The sequence below is a fragment of the Hemicordylus capensis genome, chromosome 4, assembly GCF_027244095.1.
Source record: "Hemicordylus capensis ecotype Gifberg chromosome 4, rHemCap1.1.pri, whole genome shotgun sequence".
NCBI classification, from domain to species: Eukaryota; Metazoa; Chordata; class Lepidosauria; order Squamata; family Cordylidae; genus Hemicordylus; species Hemicordylus capensis.
Genome location: NC_069660.1, coordinates 269,097,666 through 269,116,866, shown reverse-complemented (window position 1 = coordinate 269,116,866; position 19,201 = coordinate 269,097,666). Strand labels below are relative to the sequence as shown.

The window sequence follows — 19,201 nt, the reverse complement described above, 5'->3', positions numbered from 1 at the left end:
TAAAATCAATTTGCCATTGAGAGAGGCTGAATTTTTAAAAAACAACCCTGAAAGTGTATCTTTAGACATAGAAATTGGTTTGTTTGTTTGTTTGTTTGTTTGTTTAATTAATTAATTAATTAAACCACTTTCTGTGTCAAATGATACACTTTCAGGGTTGTTGCTTTTTAATTAATAATTAATTCGTGTTGCTCAGTGGCCAAGGATTTAGATTCTGTCATGCAGTTTAACTGAAAATTTGCATGTTTCTATCTAATGCAAAGACATTTCTATTTTCTGTCATTTTGCAACGAATAGCAGACCATACCCACATATTCTTCCTACTCCTTCTTCACAAACTATGGCTGCATATGGGCAGACGCAGTTTACCACAGGGATGCAACAAGCCACAGCTTATTCAACATACCCACAACCTGGTCAGCCCTATGGAATCCCGTCATATGGTGAGTAAAATTGCTACGAAGATGTTGAACAGACTGTGATTAAACTGTGAACTGCTGATGATTGAAATATTAACAGTGACACAGGATTTAATTTTAGTATCAGCGCCTAAGCAACGAGCCGCCTCTTAGGAAAATTCATAATATGGCACAACCATTTAAGAAGACAGCTGAGGACTGAAAAAATAGCAAAGCTCTGTTCCAGGATTTTGGAAATGTGTTTCTGAGTGTTTAGTAGTGCCTCTTCTTTACATTTTATGTAATAAGCACCATGAAGTACCATTCCAATGGGAAATATTTTAATATTTCCCATAAAAACAATCCCATAGATTTATTTAAAACAAACATTAATAAAAACAAGCAGTAGTAGTCAACAACTGGTCAATAACTCATCATAATATGTCCTGAATTGGACATATTTGGCTGGTCCCAAAGAAAATGCTTTATACTTATGGGGGGAAAGTTAACAGGAAAGGGCGTCATTTGGAATCATGTTGCATAACCACAACCTGCCCTGAAAGCTTTGCTCTACTCCTCTGCTGATCTCACCAAGGAGACTTCTAGCCAATCTCAACATACAGGGGTAAAGGCAAGATACTGATATCTGAAAAATGCAAGATTCAGGCATGAAGGGATTAATACCATTACTGTGAAACAGACCTGAATGCTGATAGGTAGCTAGTTCACATCAAAATTGCCCTTATTTGTTCCTCCCTCCCTAAATCAGCCAGAGAAAGGAGGAGAAGTGGAGTGATTATATTTTCATGTCTGAAAATATATATAGATGTTACAGTCACCACAGGGATTGGCATGCCCATAGCTATTTTTTCAGTCCTCATGGGTTGGGAGAGTCCTGTAGTATGTGTTAAATGTCACTGATGTGGATCATGTCTGAAGAAACTTAAATGGTCCAATACTGAATTACATGTCTAAGAAATATTGGAATGCTGATCCCATGACAGGTATCGCATTTTGACCAGTTAGTTGATGGTTGCCAACCCTGATAAGAGAGAATATGCTGAAATAGAAGATAAATCTGTTGGATGGTGGTGATGAGGAAGGACAAAATAATCAATTATAGACATTTTGAGCAACTAAAAAAATTCTATCAATTAACCAGGATGCAAGATTTTTTCATTTTAAAGATAAGGTCTTATAAAAACTATAGATGGCAACAAACCATCTGTATGATGTGAGAAGATGAATGCCCCATTGAGTGTGTGTCTATTTTGTATCAACTAAAAACAGAGGAAGTTTTTTCTTTAGAACATTTTTTCATATAGTCCTATTATTTCTCATGTTTCATATAGTCCTATTGTTTCTCATATTCTAAGATTTAATAATGTAATTAATTAGCTAGAAGTCATTCGATTATTTTGGCCTACTGAAATGATCTCCCTGCTAGCCCCCCAATTCTCAGAAAGTAGTTTGGGGGGCACAGACAGCTCTAGAAGGAAAGGGAGATTGCCAAATATTGTGCTTCCCCTTTCATGAAGTAAAAAGCCTTGGCACAGCCATGGAAGATTCGTCATAGGAACATAGGAAGCTGCCATAAACAGTCAGACCCTTGGTCTGGATGAGACCCTAAGGAAGAGCACTCTATTTCAGATGTGCCCTGAGGATTCAAAGGAAGAAAATTAAGTCACAAGCCTCTTCCTTTCTCTTAAATCTGCCAAAAATAATCTTGTAACCTGTTCTGTTGTTCCTCTTAACAATTCTATCCGAATTATAATTTTTGGTTTCTTATATTATTTTTGAATGAAAAGCAAAAATTAAGATCCAGTCATGTGAAGTTTATATTCCTAATGCTGAAATTGAGAATTGTTTAAACCTGATTTTCTTCTTTGATTTATTGAAATGTATTACTAATTGCATAGGAGATTTGGTCAAAATGACTGACATAAGGGGCAGAGCTATAACTAAGCAAACGTGTTCAAGAAATATGAGTCATTCGCCACCAGAGGTCACCACTTGTTCTGCCTCTCTCCTCCACCCACCCATGGCCCTTCAGTCTTTCTCATCCACTTGTTTGTCACCAATGTGGCAGCTCCTAAAGAAAGAAATCACAGCCCAGTGCCTGTCACCTGGCTGTGACATTTTTATAGTGTGCGGTGGCTGGGAAAAGTTTAGGAGCCCCTGCCACTGTGGCCCCTGGAGCTTTAGGTGCTGTGCCAGGCCATTAATTTTTTACAGTGCATGGCCAGGAAGGCTTAGGTGCCCCTGTTCCTGGAGCTTTAGGAACAACCAACCACAGTGGAGGAAAGGGAGGAGGAGGAGTGGTGGCGACGAGAGAAATGAGCCGCTACAGAGGCAACAGCTATGGGTCCAGAGTGACAGGAGAAAAGGAGAACTAGTGACATGGCTATCCTGGTGGAAATCAGGCTGCCACTAAAGCTGTTACACCTCTGGCTGACATCCAGACTAACATAAAATGGAAGAATATTTTGCCATCACAACATTGCAGAATAATTTTCTGTGAACCCCCTTCCCTCTACAGCTACCTGTCGCTCCCAAAAATGTGTCCCTCAGACTCTTCCAACCCTCAGAGATGTATTTTCAGGACATTCAGGTAACTGTAGAGGCAAGGGGGAGTGATAAAAATGTCCTTTTCCCAGTTAGGCATATGAAATGTTCTTCCACACACAAAACATGGGTCTAGATTTTAGTTGGCAATTAGAGACTTTTTGATTTTCTGATCTAGTTTTGTGCTTTGCATAAGTATAATGCATACCCCCCCCCCAAACATGTAAGCCAATCTGTTTTGTACGTTTCCTTTGGTACTTTTTGGTACACAAAGTGCTGGTTTTAACCTTTAAAGCCCTAAATGACATGGGGCCGGGTTACCTGAGAGAGTACCTTACCCCATATAAGGGGCAGACCTTAAGGACTCAGACCTTAAGATCTTCTTTGGAGGCCCTGTTCCAAGTGCCCCTGCCAAAAGAGATGAATGGCTACTTGGGAGAGGGCCTTTTTGGTGGTTGCACCCTGTTTATGGAACAGCCTTCCCAGTGAGGTTCGCCTGGTACCATCACTTTGTTCTTTTAGATGCTAGGTACCCCTTTCTGTTCACTCAGGCTTTTTAAATTTTGATTTTAAAACAAATTTTAAAATTGTTTTGTATTGTATTCTTTTTTTGGTGTGCTGTGAATTGATGCGTTTTATGTGTGTTAATTGGATGTTTTAATGTTGTGTTATGTGATACCCAGAGAACAGTGTGTTATGGGCCGGCTAACAAATAAAGTATATTATTATTTCTCTACTGAAAATTTAAAATAAAAACAATTTAAATTCAAATGTTAAGTATTCATGCTTAGTAAATAACAATACGTGCGCCTGTGATATATCACAAAACTAGTTGCAATCAGAAGCCAGAATGGAAATTTCAGTTAAACACACTTCTATAAATATTAATCATTTTTTATAGCCTGCCTTTTTCCATCCCTCGTTCTGCATGTGCTCATGTTAATAACGAAACCATGGAGGTTGGGGGACATGATTGCTTCTGATAGCTGGTTAGGGGTGTGCGTGGAACCGGCTGGTCCAGTTTGAGTCCGGACTGGACCCAAACCAGACCAGGCAAGTTCAGTCCGGCACCACCTCAAAACCCATCCCCCTGGTTTGTTTGGGGGAGGGGGGTGTTTGCGAACATTTTTTTAAAAAAATTAACTTACACCCTGTGGTGGAGTTGTTGGATGAGGCAGGGGTGGGGGTCTGTGGAGGTTCCCTCTCCCACCACCGGCCTCCCTTGATGCCCATACCGGCCAGCTGGATGGCTCTTCAGCCTCCCCCTCCTGTGTGGCGGCCATTTTGGAGGTCGACGCGCCTGCACAATTGGCCTCTGCATGGCCTGGGTGGAAGAGCTGGCTGGACAGCCGATATGGGCATCAGTGGAGTCTGGCGGGGGGAGGGGAAACTTCCACGGATCCCCCCTGCTGCCTCCAACAACTCCCCTGGAAGGGGATAAGTTTAAAAAAAATTTTTTTTAAAAAAAAATGTCCACGAACACCCCTGAACAGTTGGTGGGTGTTTGGTCCGGGGTCAGACCGAACAGGTGATGGTTCGGTTCAATCCCAAACAGTCAAACAGAACTGGTTTGATGTCGAACAAGTTCGACATCGAACATCTTTGCACATCCCTACAACTGGTTACTAAGACCTTCTTGGCTCTGATATTTTTACGAAGCTGCAACAAATAGTTAAAAATGTAGATTTTTCTTTGTAGCACAGCTTTCAGTTACTACTTCCCTGAAAGACTTGCGGTTAGAATTGCACTGTTTTATTTATAAAATTATAATACATTAATATTATAATTGTTTATATATCAGCTTAATTCCCATCACTACCACCACCCAAATCCTTATAATACCATTCATGGCATTGGAGGCTACTGTGCATGGAAGGAAATTCCTACAAGGAAACCTCCTTGTCCCTGTTGCCCCCAAATACCCTTTCCCAAGAGTGGATTGGGGTAAAGCACTGGGTGTTGCAGGGAGAGGGGTAAATCATTGGAGGCACCTTGTGTAAGTGAGAAAGTTTGATGTTCTAGTTTGTTCACAAACTGTGGTTAGAACAAACTGAGATCTGCTAGGTTTGGATGCAATGACAAATCACATTAAAAAAAAAAATCTAGAAATTGAAAGAGCGAATTTCCTCCCCACCTTGGGAGAAATGAAAAAGGAGTATTTGAACTCAAAGCTTGTGCTTGAAATGTTAAACTGTGCTTTGATCATGGTTTAGCATTATGTCTGAACCCATCAATGTCTTATTTGAGAAGACAAAAAATAAAATAACATAAATTGCAAATATGCCTTTACTTTTCTTAATTTATTTCTATTTTTTAATTCAGGCACCAGGTAATTGTGGGTGCCACATTTAATTTATTTCTTATTTTTTAAATTTCTAATTCATAATTTTGAGCTGGAACCATATGCATATTGCCTACTATTTCTAAGCATCATTTGGCAACATGTCTTACATAAAATAATTATTGAAGGTTTTAAATAGTTAAATCCACAGTTTGCTGAGGTACTACTATTTCAATTAGAAGAATCATATAATTTTAAATTAAGATCTGCAGTTTAATTTATTGTAAACTATTATGACTTTGCATACTAAAAGTGCGTAACACTTGTGTGATTTATTTGATGTCCTCTCAGTGTTTAAATATGAACAAATAGCTTTGCTATCACTAACTGATTTAGGTGCATTGTGGGCAGGCATCAAGACAGAAGGTGGATTGTCACAAACACAGACACCTGGACAGACAGGCTTTCTGAGCTATGGTGCAAGCTTTAGTGCTCCCCAGCCAGGACAGGCTCCATACAGTTACCAGATGCAAGGTCTGTATAAATGAATAAACAATAAGACCTTTTGTTTTACATATGATTTTGTTTATTTTGTCATTTAAAGTAGATAATTAAAAATGCAGGTTAACAACTGATGACAAAGGCTGAAATCTAGACTAATGAAGCATGTGTGCAGGAAAGGAAGTGCATGTGCAGCATGCTATGTTCAAGACTAAAGCAGCATGGGTGCTTGTTCAAGGGAGGCAATTTTCAATCTCTCCTTCCTTCTGAAGCGCTCTCTGAAAAGATGTCACTGAAATGATGTCTCTGATGTTGCACAACTTTCAGGGACATATTTTTGAAGCACAGAGAACTTCAGAGACATGAGGATATTAGTGAACCCCACTCGTCACATGAACAGTCACTGCTTTATGTGGAATGAAGCACTCGTCACATGAGCTTCATTAGTCAGTCAAAATCTCCTCTTTTGAAGATGATGATACTATGTTTTATGTACAGAATTAGGTAAATTCTAAGTGCACTTTAAAATTCCATGGGGTAAAATTTTGGTTCTGTTGAATATTGATGAACATTTTCCATTCAAGTCATAGCTTTATAAGCAAATGTTCTAATGATCTTATGATCAACATCAACATTTTTAACAGCTGCTTTATTATAGGGCTGCATACTCAATTCATTTTTTACTTTAAAATTCAATTTCTTAAAAACAGTTCTCTGCTGTGATAGGAAACAGAGCAATGTGAGGAGTTGTATCAAGATTATAAATATAAACTGACATGATTCCATCCCTTAGGTGTGTTTTCTTGTAAATTTGAGATGACATTCTCTACGAGTTGACTTGTCAGAATGATTTAGTTAATGTTTGCACTATTCTTTGGAAGTTGTAAAACATTAGATTTTATCAGATGTGGGTTTTTTCCCTAAGCGATTTACATGTTTACTTGATATCATACATTATGCCTAATACAGTGTATATTACCCTGTGTTCGTGCTTATGGAATCCAGTTGCCCATAAGAACAGAAAAAACAATTCAAAACTGACCAGAAACATGATCACTAATTTTAGATTGGGTCAGTGGGAACTGTGGACGTTGACCCCCTTCGAAACCTTAGAACAGATGTTTTGAAGCAGAGGAAGGAGTCTTACTGTATTCAGTGGAGCAGACTTCATTGATGCTGAATAACGTTTAGATTGTATTGATCTAGTCCTTAGGCTGTAAGCAAATAAAACAGCTTTTGAACTGATAGCAAACTGTGTGGCATGGACAAAGTGACATGTGCTGATATGGCATGGCTGACATTCTAACTAACAAAGTGTGAGTGCTTTATGAGACATGCCAGTGCAGCTGATGGGTTTGACTAATACACGACAGTGCTCATGCACGGGTGGAAGCAAATTTCAAAGACCTCCCCTTTCCTCATAAGCATTCTGTGTCACCCTAAACTGTGCCCGCAAATGAGCGTTGTGCTGAGTTAGTCTGGAACTCAGCACCAACAGCACCGGTGCTTCTCATATAGCTCTCACGCTTCATTGATCAAGATATTGATAAGTGTTTGCATTGAGATTCACATTGTCTCCAAGCTTACAGCAGAAAGAACAAGATCATTCAGCTGATTAAAGTTTTTCTAATTAAAATTAATGCTCTGTTAAATATTCATCTGCAGATATTTTCTGAGGAAAAAATACAGGTGGACCTCTGTATTCACAGGGGTTCCATTCTCCACAGTTACAGTGGATAGCGAAACTGTGAATACTGAGTCATTAGAATCTATGGGATCACGGGGGTTAGGTTCACGGAGGCCTGAAAAACTCAAATAGCTGAAAATGGTGGGAAATGGACAAAAAATGCAAAGTGAAATCCCCTACCATGCTCCGTGGACCTCCAGCAGCCCAGCGATGCCCCCCAGAAGTTTGTATTTTGCCATTGTTCCACTATTTATCATGGGGAAAGGGGCTTTTTAAAATGAAACAAGCTACACAATGGCTCCCACACTCAAAAAACCCCACCCGCGGATACACAAATTTAACCCTTTTTCCGTCTACATATGCCGAGGTCAGGTGACAGTTGTCCGACTGTGGATGCTGGATACACGGATAATGAGGTTTGCCTGTAGTGCATTTGGGAGTCCAACATGTTTTCCAAAAGCATCCTGACTTTTTATTTATTTATTTAACACTAGACATTAAGCCTGTTACATTAACGGGCGCTAGAAGGGTTGTGTAGAGAACAGTCTTTCTTCAAGGGCAAGGGACGTGAACCTCCTTGTGCTTGTTGCCTCAGGTTTAACGGGTTGCTATGCGGACCTGTGACGCAGAGATGGTAACTACGTGCTCACACAGTTGTGTGCGTAGTTTCCGTTGGTGCGTCCGCATGCGCCACGCATGCGCAGAACACCTGCAAGAGGCATGGACGCAGGTTTGCCTCAGGTGTAACGGGTTGCTTCGCGGACCTGTGACGCAGAGATGGTAACTACGCGCGCACGCAGTTGTGTGCGTAGTTTCCGTTGCTGCGTCCGCATGCGCCACGCATGCGCAGAGCACCTGCAAGAGGCATGGACGCAGGTACCTTAGGGTTTTATTATATATAGGATAGGATATTTCTATACTGCCCAAAATGCAAGTCTCTGGGTGGTTTACAACAATTAGTTGTTCACATTTGTAGCAGCCAGTTTTCAGCCTGATTACAAATTGGCTGCTCTTCTTGGGCTACTGCTGTGGCAGGGTGTTTTTCTACTGTGTTTTTTTTACTTAACTTTGGGAACAGTGGTCATCACATAACAAGTCAGATTTGGCTGAGACTATCAGACACCAAAAGGATTGAAATCAGATTGAGAGCAAAGCTTACTGTATCTGATGGCCCTCTCACTGAATGCACAAGCACTTTTGCACGTTTTGGAGCTCCCTGCTCTAGTTGCTGTAAAAGTGCTTTTCATACTGGATAAAAGTGTTTACAAAACATAGATGCATGTACATACGCATTTCAGTTCATCTCTATTAAAAATAGGATTAATCATTACAGGGTAGATATGTATGTATCTGTGTATGTATTTATTTATTTATTGAATATATATACCGCCTAGTATAAAAATCTCTAGGCAGTGCACAGAATTAAAAACATAAAATATAACACATTTAAAATTCATAGAAAGATAAAATCATAATAGATAAAAACACATTAATAACACATTGAAATTTTAAAAATTGAGTCTCAGTTGAAGGCCTGGGAAAACAGGTACGTCTTCAGGGTCTTCCGAAAAGCAAACAGAGAAGGAGATGCTCTTATTTCAGCAGGGAGCTCATTCCAAAGCCTTGGGGCAGCCGCAGAAAAGGCCTGGTCCCGAGTTGCCACCAAACAAGTTTGTGGCAACTGTAATCGGATCTCTCCAAATGATCTTAATAGGCTACAGGGTTCACGACAGAGAAGGCACTCTCTTAAATACCCTGGACCTAAGCCATTAAGGGCTTTATAGGTAATAACTAGCACTTTGTAATTCATATATGTAAGTTAGTAATTGTGTCAAAAAGTGCTATTTGAAATCTGATCTTCAGACAAGAAGATACATTCAGACAAGAAATCAATAGATGTTAATACTGTAATGAAGAATGAGATGTGGGATAAGATCTGATATTCTCTTCTCATGTAGCTTCATAGTGATGTCCGAAGAAATGTTCACATGAATGAAGGTTGAAGGGTTGCTCATAGGGCTGCGTTTGATCAGGAAGCACTTTGGTTCTTATCACATGACTGACACAGTGAAGATACCTAAATTTTTGTGGCACTCAAATGGCTAGCTACTTTTTAAATTTTCTTAATCCAGCTGACTTGTTATGACTCAGTAGTATGAGACAGTCACTTTGTAGCTACAAAATCTAAGTTTTGATTTAATTCTGGGAAATATGTAAGTTTTACTGTATTTGTAGTACTGGCAAGTTGGTGATTCAACTTACGTCTGAAAATGTTTTATAAATAATATGCTGCTTTTGAATAGGTGTTGTAATTTGATTCTAGAAAGCTAATTCTGAACCCTAAGTGTATATTATTTTACGCTGTTGAGGTCAGGGGTGTAGCCACCATTGGACGACCAGGTTCAAAGAGCCCAAGCCACCACTCCTCAGGGGCCCCAACCTACACCCCATGTCTGACGTCAGACATGGGGGGGGCTGGTTTAGCTCCTGAACAGAGCTGTGCATCCCCGTTCAGGAGTTAAATGGCCAGCGCTGCATTCGCAGCATAGCCAGAATGCGCTGGCCTGGATCTAACTCCCGAATGGGGCCACGCAGCCCGTTTGGGAGTCAAACCGCACCCCCCACATATTATGTCAGATGTTGGGGGTGGGGCAAGTGGGGCTTGGCTCCACTACTGGTTGAGGTTCGTTATTAGTTATATTGCTGATAGCCAGCGGAATTCTGTAACAAATATAGGATCAAGGTATCCTTTCTAGTAGCAGTGAATAAAATTCACCAAAACAGACTGTCCCAGACCAAGAATCTTTCATTTTCTTACTATTTCAACATAGCTTGTTTAATTTTTTAAAAAATATAAGTTTAATTTTTGAAGCTGCAAAACTTATAATTTTGCTGTAAGAATTTACATTTCATGAACTTAATGGGAGGCATTTACTGTTTACATTGTTTGGGGCTTTATAACACAAGAACAGTGTGTTTTTGTGCTTGTAAAAATGTGGCAAACTCTTAATAATGTTTAAGGTACTTCTAAGTTGATGCCACTGGGTAGCTCACATAGCAATTTTCAGAAACCTGTTTCGGGTTTGTTACGGTCTATGAGACCCCACCCGTTCTCCATAGGAGTTTGTAATGGCCATAATAAGATGAAAGAGCTGTTTCTTATAATATGTTAGCGTCAGTGCGATAACAGTTTTTGTTGGCTCTTGTGAACTTTCAGCAAATATGCAAGTGTGAAAAGATAATAAGAGTTTGTTTTAGATATTAGATCCTTTTTGCATTTTTATAAAATAGACAGCAATTCATGTATAAATGTATTTCTATATGCATGATCAAGGCACTACAAAAAGCAATATTTTCTTAACTGAGGTATCCATTTCATTTCATGTTTCATTTTTGTATTTAATTTGTATAGCATAAAAATTGAAGGCTATATTGACGATAGTGTATATACAATGGGAGTAACAATAATAAATAACTATATCATAATCTTTAAAAAATTAATCCAAACACAATAAACCATAATGAAAATTATAGCTAAAACTATTTAAACCAAATAATATCAAAGGAATTCATTAATAATCCATTGAAAGATAATGCCAGTGAAGAAAAATTAACAATTAGTAAACATAAATAAATCATACGAAACAAAAATTTCATCCAAGAATGATGAATTAAATAATAACTACAATAGCATAACCATATAATTAAAAAGTACCAAGTTCCGCTTACCAAACCCTTCATTTCTTTCTATCCTCTTGCACAACAAGGAAACAACACAAGCCAATAGCATGGGACAGATTTCCCCCCCTTAATTTTGAGGGGCAGACTGGGTGGATTTAACCCCTTCCCCCCAAATGGCACCAAACCCCTCCCCCTCAAAAATGGCACCCTTTGGCACTGCCTTTTCTTTGGACAGCAGGCTGCTTAAAAGGTTTGGCTTGGTTGGAAATCATTGAGCTCTGTTTCCATCATGGAGAAGGAGATGTTGAGAACAGTTCCTCTTAGATTGTCTGTAACTGAAATATTTTATAAAGTTACTTCTGCAGCATGAGTCTATCTGTGTTTACATCGAAGTAAATTCCATTGAGCTCAAGAGGAATTAATTATGAATACTTAAGTTTTATTTTTAGAAGAAACAATGGCAAATAAGAATCTTATCCAAGAAAAATTTAACAGTTGCTAAAATCATTGTCCATGAGAGTGAGCACCCACAGCCAGCATCCAGAGCAACAAACCGCATGCGGAAGGACATTGCACACGAAGCTTGTGACTAATGTTGTGGAACCTTGTCACATCCAATTTGTTTTAATGGGAGTTTTTGCACAAGAGCACTATAGTGCTGTGGCGCAATTCTGCAAACCTCCATCCTCCACAAATAAGCCAGCCTCTTGCACTAGCACAATTTTGCTCATTCCATATACGATTTGTTGTTCTGGAAGTCAGCCACTATTTCCATTTTTTCCTTACTAAGGAAGTCCAGATAATATATACACTGGTTCATATATTTAATACTTTTTAATTTTCTGTGGGTATTGAAATAATTTTGAATTCCCTTTCGTTCCTGAAAAACTTTTTGGAACAAAGAAAAATATGTATTTGAAAATGGTACTGATCTTCCAGTCCTATCATTTAATGCAGCTTTGAAAATGAGACACATAAGATCAGCTTCAGGTATCACACAGAGGTGCTAACATAGGATGTACTAGTCGCTTGCATTTCCTCTGTTTACACTTCCTTTGCTCATCCCCTGCAGTGAGGTGCATGATTTCCAGATGAGTGTGAACCTGATGTATCTTGCTTCTGAGGAGATACACAAGATCGCAATTTCGATGTTATACAACATTGTGAACTGAATATAATTTACTCACTGATGTGCTGCGGTGCTTCTGTGAATTGACTAAAGATGCTCTGTCATTTTTCCTGTTACCCCATCTAGTTAGTCTGGAGTTTATGTCAGAATATGATTGTCTCTATCAATGCTGTTTGGTGGCTATGTAAACTTAGGAAATCTGCAGTGGATAGGGCTTTCCCTATCCAAGGAGTAACTCAGTTCCCACTTATGGTCCACTTTCCAGCTGATAGTCCATCAGCATGAATGCTGATAATCCTTTAGCAGGGACGGCATGCTTTTAAAGCATGAAGCCAAACAGGCTAGGCAGGCATTGCAGGTGCAGTAAAACTTGCCTGCAGTCTCTTTCACATGTGCTGCTGCTAAGAAAGGTCTCCCCATCTTGTACTTGTGCATTTGATTGTTCTGGACTAAATGTAGGACTTTACAGTTGTCTCTGTTGAATTTCATCTTGTTGGTTTTAGTTCAATATTTGAACCTGTTCAGATCAGATTGAATCTTGATTCTGTCCTCTAAAATGATAGCTATTTTCCCGCCCCAACTGCAGCTTTGTGTCATCTGCAAATTTGATAAGCATTCCCTCTACTCCCTCCTCCAAGGCATTTATGAAAATGTGGAACAGTACAGGGCACACAACAAAAGCCTGTGACACTCCCCTTGATATCTCTTGGAGGTATCCCTTGGAGAAGAGCTGGTCTTGTGGTAGCAAGCATGAATTGTTCCCTTAGCTAAACAGGGTCCACCTTGGTTGCATATGAAAGGGAGACTAGAAGTGTGAGCACTGTAAGATAGTAGGGGATGGAGTCACTCCAGGAAGAGCATCTAGGTTCCAAGTTCCCTCCCTGGCATCTCCAAGATAGGGTTGAGAGAAATTCCTGCCTGCAGCCTTGGAGAAGCCACTACCAGTCTGGGTAGACAATACTGAGCTAGATGGACCTATGGTCTGACTCAGTATATGGCAGCTTCCTATGTTCCTATCTTCCTTCAGGATGATATAGAGCTATTAATGAGTACTTGCTGAGTACAGTTGCTCAACCAGCCGTCTCACTGACTCCAACCCCAACTCAACTGGATCCCAAACATCTGGGCAAAACCAAGAAACATAACAATGCCAAACAGGGGGGAAAGCACATGAAACCAAAGCAAAGTTCATCCCCCACCCCTTTAAATTTCTAGAAAGGGGAGCAGGTCTCAGCAAACTGGATCTTCTGAAGATCCATATATGCACCAGGAAGAGAGAGACTCCAGAGGAAGCTCCTCAGATTCAGAGGAAGAAAATGAGGAGGTGTGGTGGTCCATACAAAACACCTCAGAACCGCCACAGGCCGTTGGTAGATTGGGTAGTTTTGGAAAAACTTGGGTTAGAGACACAGCAAGCAACACAAGAGATCAAAGACCCTGTATATTTGGATTGGTCTAGGCAGACACAACAGGACAGTCTCATTCCCTCTCCTACCCACAGCGATGGAAGGGGTAAAAGGGGCATGGCAGAAAGCAGCTTCCATCCATCAGTCTAAGAAGTTAAAACAAATTTATAAAATTCAGCCAAATTAATTTGGCTTATTATTTGACTTATTCAGATATACAAAGCCCAATTCGATTGTAGTAGGAATTGCTCAACAGAAGTCAGAAGCCACTCTAGGAACATAGGAAACTGCCATATACTGAGTCAGACCATTGGTCTATCTAGGTCAGTATTGTTTTCACAGACTGGCAGCGGCTTCTCCAAGGTTGCAGGCAGAAATCTCTCTCAGCCCTATCTTGGAGAAGCCAGGGAGGGAACTTGAAACCTTCTGCTCTTGCCAGAGCGGCTTCATCCCCTGAGGGGAATATCTTGCAGTGCTCACACATCAAGTCTCCCATTCATATGCAACCAGGGCAGACCCTGCTTAGTTATGGGGACAAGTCATGCTTGCTACCATAAGACCAGCTCTCCTCTCCTCACTCTCTTCACCAGCAGACCAGGATGGGCACAAGCTGGACTCAACAGAGAAATCTATGCCACTGTGAGTCTTCAAGTAAGAGTGGCCAACTATTAGGGCTGCATGACATGCTACATACACTGCCTCCTAGAAAAGCTAGAACTCTTCATCAATCAGTTACATTCAGACCAAAGAGAAGTGGTCAAAATATTTCTCTCAGAGATTTTTTGAATTGCAAAGCAACAGTTACATTTGGCTCTGGAACTCTGGAAAGGGTGCACAAATGAATTCCATGACTAGATCAATTGGCTTCTAGCCCTATAACAATGCAGAACAGCTCAAGCAACACTCTTGGACCTCACAAAACCAAAATAAAGGCCAATATCAACAATACCACCAGCCTTACCAATGCAGAAATCGCTATCAGTCCTTCTGTAAGACCTCCACTTTCCAGTCCTCAAAGTCTATTCCAAAAACCAAACCCACCTTTGCTAAAAGATCCTGACACATATCACTATGGAGGATCCAGGTTATACTCTTTTCTCAGAATTTCAGATTCCACCACCCTTCTTGGGAATTTGAAAAACATCTGCCACAAAAGCATTGCTCCAAGAACTACAAAATCTCCTAGGAAAGGGCACTATCTAGTGTGCGCCTTGCAACATCAACGGGTTTTTTTTCCATGTTAGCCATTTCCAAGACCTTCATGTGGATGCAATGGTTCAAGAATCCAATCCTTTCTCGTCAACACCATCTTAATAGCCAGCTGTTTATTTGCAAGATCTTACATTCTTTAAAAAAAAAAAAGTTACTCCTTTCATTTTTGTTGTTAAAAACCTAATTAGCTTAGATACACATTCATCACAACAAATCACATTTGTTTGCAAGATTCCATTCATTTATATAACTCCCATTAGTTTTGTTTACAATTGCTTGAAACTTCAATCCAATTAGCATGACATTTTGGGACCTTTTACTACCTCCCAAGAATCAGACTTGCCAAATTTGAGAGATTGGAAAACAGATCCCCATTTTAGGCAATAAAAAAACTACTACCTAACTACTATCTACTATACTAGCTACTATTGCAGCCTAACTGCTATCTAACAACTGCCTAAGCGAATTTCCTGCTCTTTCCTGTCCCTTTTAATCTCTATTTAACCTACTCTGATTATATGACTGCATTAGGTGGATATGAAAAAGAAATAATAATGAATTAATGTATAACAGTGAATATTTTACATTTTATTCATGGTTTTAGCATTCATTTCTTTACTAGCAACAAATAAAATGGATGAGCACCAATCTTTTACACTTTCCAATCATTATAAAACAAATGCACAATCTTAATCATTGTATGCAGAATCCCAGAATATGCTGTGTACTTTGCTCCAAAGAGGATGTCTTGGTGGGAGCCTTAGTAAGTGTCAGAATACTCATCAATACCAGTACAAAAGGCAACTTGCGCATTATTACTTTGGAAGATATTTAAATGGAAGACCAGCTGATGTAGATACCGCTTTATATAAGTTGAGTTATTCGGTTGATGAATACTAGACACTACTAGGTTGAATACTAGGTTGAATTACTAGACAAAGACATTCTCAGCCCTGTATACTCCTCTGGAACACATAAAATGACATTTATAAAATCATGGATCATTTCTAGTGTACTATAGATTTTCCTTTTAATCATGCAAAATCAGCATCATCAGAATTAGCTTGTCTTTATAGTTTATCTTACAAAATCATATGGTGGTTCAGTCAATGGGCTCCATTATTGTTACAGAATCTGAGCCAAGGGGCTAATGAGGACTCTGAGATGTCCACCCACTAGAGATGTCTCACCATGGATGCACTTGGTTAAATTTTCCCCCAGTGAGGTCTGTCCTTATTTCTAGTGTTCTATTATAATCCTGTCCTTCCCAATCTCTCTTTAATCCTAATGTCCCCTATTATTTTCGCTTATTCCTTTTGTTTCCACTTTCTCTTCTTCTTGTTAAATTTTCTGTTTTATTTTTGCTTCAGTTTGTTACCATATACAGAACTGTTTCTACATGCTATTTGAATTGCAAAAATTGTCCACTTTGAGGACATTCCTATCAAGCAGTCTGTATTTATTAATGCTTCACAGGTGTTTAGAGTTTCTCTTCTATCACCCATATTCAAAGTAAGGCTTTTGAAGGGTGTTGTCCTGCTTCTTCAATTCTTTTATGCTAGTTTGTATTTCTAAGGGACTAAGCCATTTATTTTAAGAGATAGTATCAATATCTCCAGTTTACAGTTATAGGGACAAAGGAAAAGGAGATAAAAGTCTGTGAGAAGCAGGGAATTTACCTCTACTATTCTGAACTGTAACCTTTAGAGCACTGTTCATTTTGTTCTCCTTTCAATACCCCCTTATAACATGTATTATATGTATCACTTTGAGATAAATGACCAAGACAAATTATGAGAATATTTTTCTACTTCATTGCATCTTTACCCTCTTGGCAATGACTTTTTGTTTTTTCCTTTCCTCCACCTGTCCTCCACACTTTCACTCTAAGTGTCCATATGCTCAAATTTGCTTTTGGGCCTAACAGGAGGTTGCTGCCCTTTTAGACATACAGCTTTGCAGATAAAGGCATTAAAAGAAGAGTGCCCATCTGTCCATTGTGGGTGACTGAGGATAAGAGAGTATTGCAGTGTCCAAGCACATGTGGGCTATGGCCTTGCTACTTGAAATGTCATGTAATAGTTCTCTAAGTGTCAGGAGCAACAGAAACGTCTTGATGAAAGAGAAAATGACTGCCTAGGGCTGTGTACTCAGGCACAGTTAAAGAACTATAATTGTCTGTGCTAATATTGGAAACTTGAGATGAAAACTTCTCTTGTGTTTCTATATCACAGATAAAAATTGTTTTAAATCTGTTTTAAATATTGTTTTAAGTCATTTGTTTTAGATGATTGTTAGTTTTTTGTTGTGCAGTGCCCAGAGCCTTTGGATGGCGTGGTATTAAAATGTAATAAATAAATAGCAATACTAAATCATTTCATTTTCAGAGTTGTAGAATATCTGTAGGTCTTGTGATCTGAAATCGAAATTTATATATTTTCGGTTGTTCCTAGTATCAGACAATTTTCAAAACAAGAATGTTAATAATAATATTTATCATAATTATATTAATCCTGTTCCAGCAAAATCATTGTGGCTTTTCCCAAGTAGGACCACAGCTTTTATCTTATTTTATATTGTGAATGCACTCATAAATGTTTTATATTATGAATGTATTGTTATGAAGGGAATTATCCCTCCCCTTGAGAAACCTTTTAGGCTAGGGTTGTAAAACAGGCAGCTTCCCAGAGAGTCAAAACCACAGATTTAAAATCAAAATTTAAAATATATTTTATTGAATACAGAGTAGGGGCTTGGATTGTGATAGAACAAGGAGGGCATTCCCACATGACACAGAACACACAAGGTCACCACGTTTCTGGGCATTAATACTTGATATTTGCTATACTGGATACTTAAATGCAATGTTCTCTACTGAAGAGTGGGTGATGGAAAGATGATGAAAAATGATAAAGTGTGGGGAGAGATCTGATGCAAAGAGGGACAGAGAAAAACAAACCCATATGAGTTTGGGGAGAGAAAGTGGATTGAACTGATCTGGAGATCCAGAGAGGAAGCAGAGGAAAGTGAAAGAGAGACTCATAGCAGCTTGGTGGAGAAAGATAGATTGAGTCGGTCTGCAGGAGCAGAGGAAGAACTGAGGGAAGGAAAAGGACAACCTGAACAAGTTCAGGAAAAGAAGGCAAATTGGGTTGGTCCAGAGGAGGAGCAAAAGGAGGACAGATCCAAGCAAGTTTGGGGGAGGGAAGTAGATCGAATTGGTCCAGAGAACTGAAGAAGGGAGCAGATTGGAGAGGTCCTGAAATCAACTTGATTGGTGTTATAACAAGCCAACCATGAAGCAAGGAGATCACAAGCCAATTGGAAGCCAGTGCCAAAACCAGTCAGCAAGGGAAAAACAGGCCTCGAAAATGGCGCTCAGAACACTTGAAACATTCTGATCTCATTCTGTTGGAACAACTGGCTTGACAGATTGTTCCTACAGAGTGTTCCAGGCATTTTTGTTGTTCTGAGCTTGGAACTGAAAACAAATCCCATTCCACGTGCATCCCTACCCGACCCTTATTAAAGGCTGTCTTATACTTTTGAGTCACAGAACATCTCCTCTGAGACTGACCCTAACCAGACCTAAACCCCCAACTAACTCTCAACTGACTTTTTTCCACTGTCCACTCCATCCCCGCCCCACCAATGGATTCTTTTGACTGATAGCTCAGCAAGGTTCCAGCCATATTTGCATAAAAGTGCAATGCTTTAGCCTGTCCAATGCCACCCACTCACATACACACATGCCCAGGATGAGGGGGATGGAGAATCTGGGCTCAAAAATAGAAGACTCCTAGGAGCAGAGGAAGGCGTGGGGTTCTCCCTATATTTACCTGTCTGATGTGAAGAAAAGGAAGCTGGGGTCTCAGCGTAGAAAAATGGGATGCTCTGGTGACAAAGCAGAGGGTCTAACAGCCTTTAGATTGGGTCCCAAACACTGCACAAATTGGAGGCTTTTGGCCAGAGGTTTTATAGAGTAGAAGACACTAAAACAGTGCCTCTTCAGATTAAAAATTAATAGGGATGGTCTTCAATGAAAAACAATAGAACAATGGATTCAAAGGGGCTACACTGGATAATGGGTTGACCTGGGAAGCCAAATATTGAATTTAAAGATTTGAGGAGCTTGTTGACTCTCAAGGCTTAGGCAGATCTGTAAAGAACAGGGTGGTTTTAATACCTGGATGAGAAGAGTCATGGGCCACCTCCAGCCTCAAAGGCAGGATGCCCCTGAGTACCAGTTGCAGGGGAGTAACAGCAGGAGAGAGGGCATGCCCTCAACTCCTGCCTGTGGCTTCCAGCAGCATCTGGTGGGCCACTGTGTGAAACAGGATG

General features: G+C 39.7%; 1 protein-coding gene across 28 annotated transcripts in view; it reads left to right on the top strand.

Annotated features, from left to right (window-relative positions):
- Nucleotides 1-19,201, top strand: part of EYA1 (EYA transcriptional coactivator and phosphatase 1) — a 165,387-nt gene that overhangs the window by 49,727 nt on the left and 96,459 nt on the right. For 16 of the 28 annotated variants that reach the window (XR_008306465.1, XM_053247582.1, XM_053247578.1 and 13 more), the window contains 3 exons: nt 298-443; nt 2,938-3,009; nt 5,641-5,778. Coding sequence is in view for 27 of the 28 variants with exons in the window: in XM_053247582.1 (XP_053103557.1) it covers nt 298-443; nt 2,938-3,009; nt 5,641-5,778 (356 nt within the window). In the remaining variant the exon portion in view is untranslated. The remainder of the gene's footprint in view (nt 1-297; nt 444-2,937; nt 3,010-5,640; nt 5,779-19,201) is intronic. The other 12 variants (XM_053247572.1, XM_053247568.1, XM_053247584.1 and 9 more) reach the window with 6 other exon arrangements.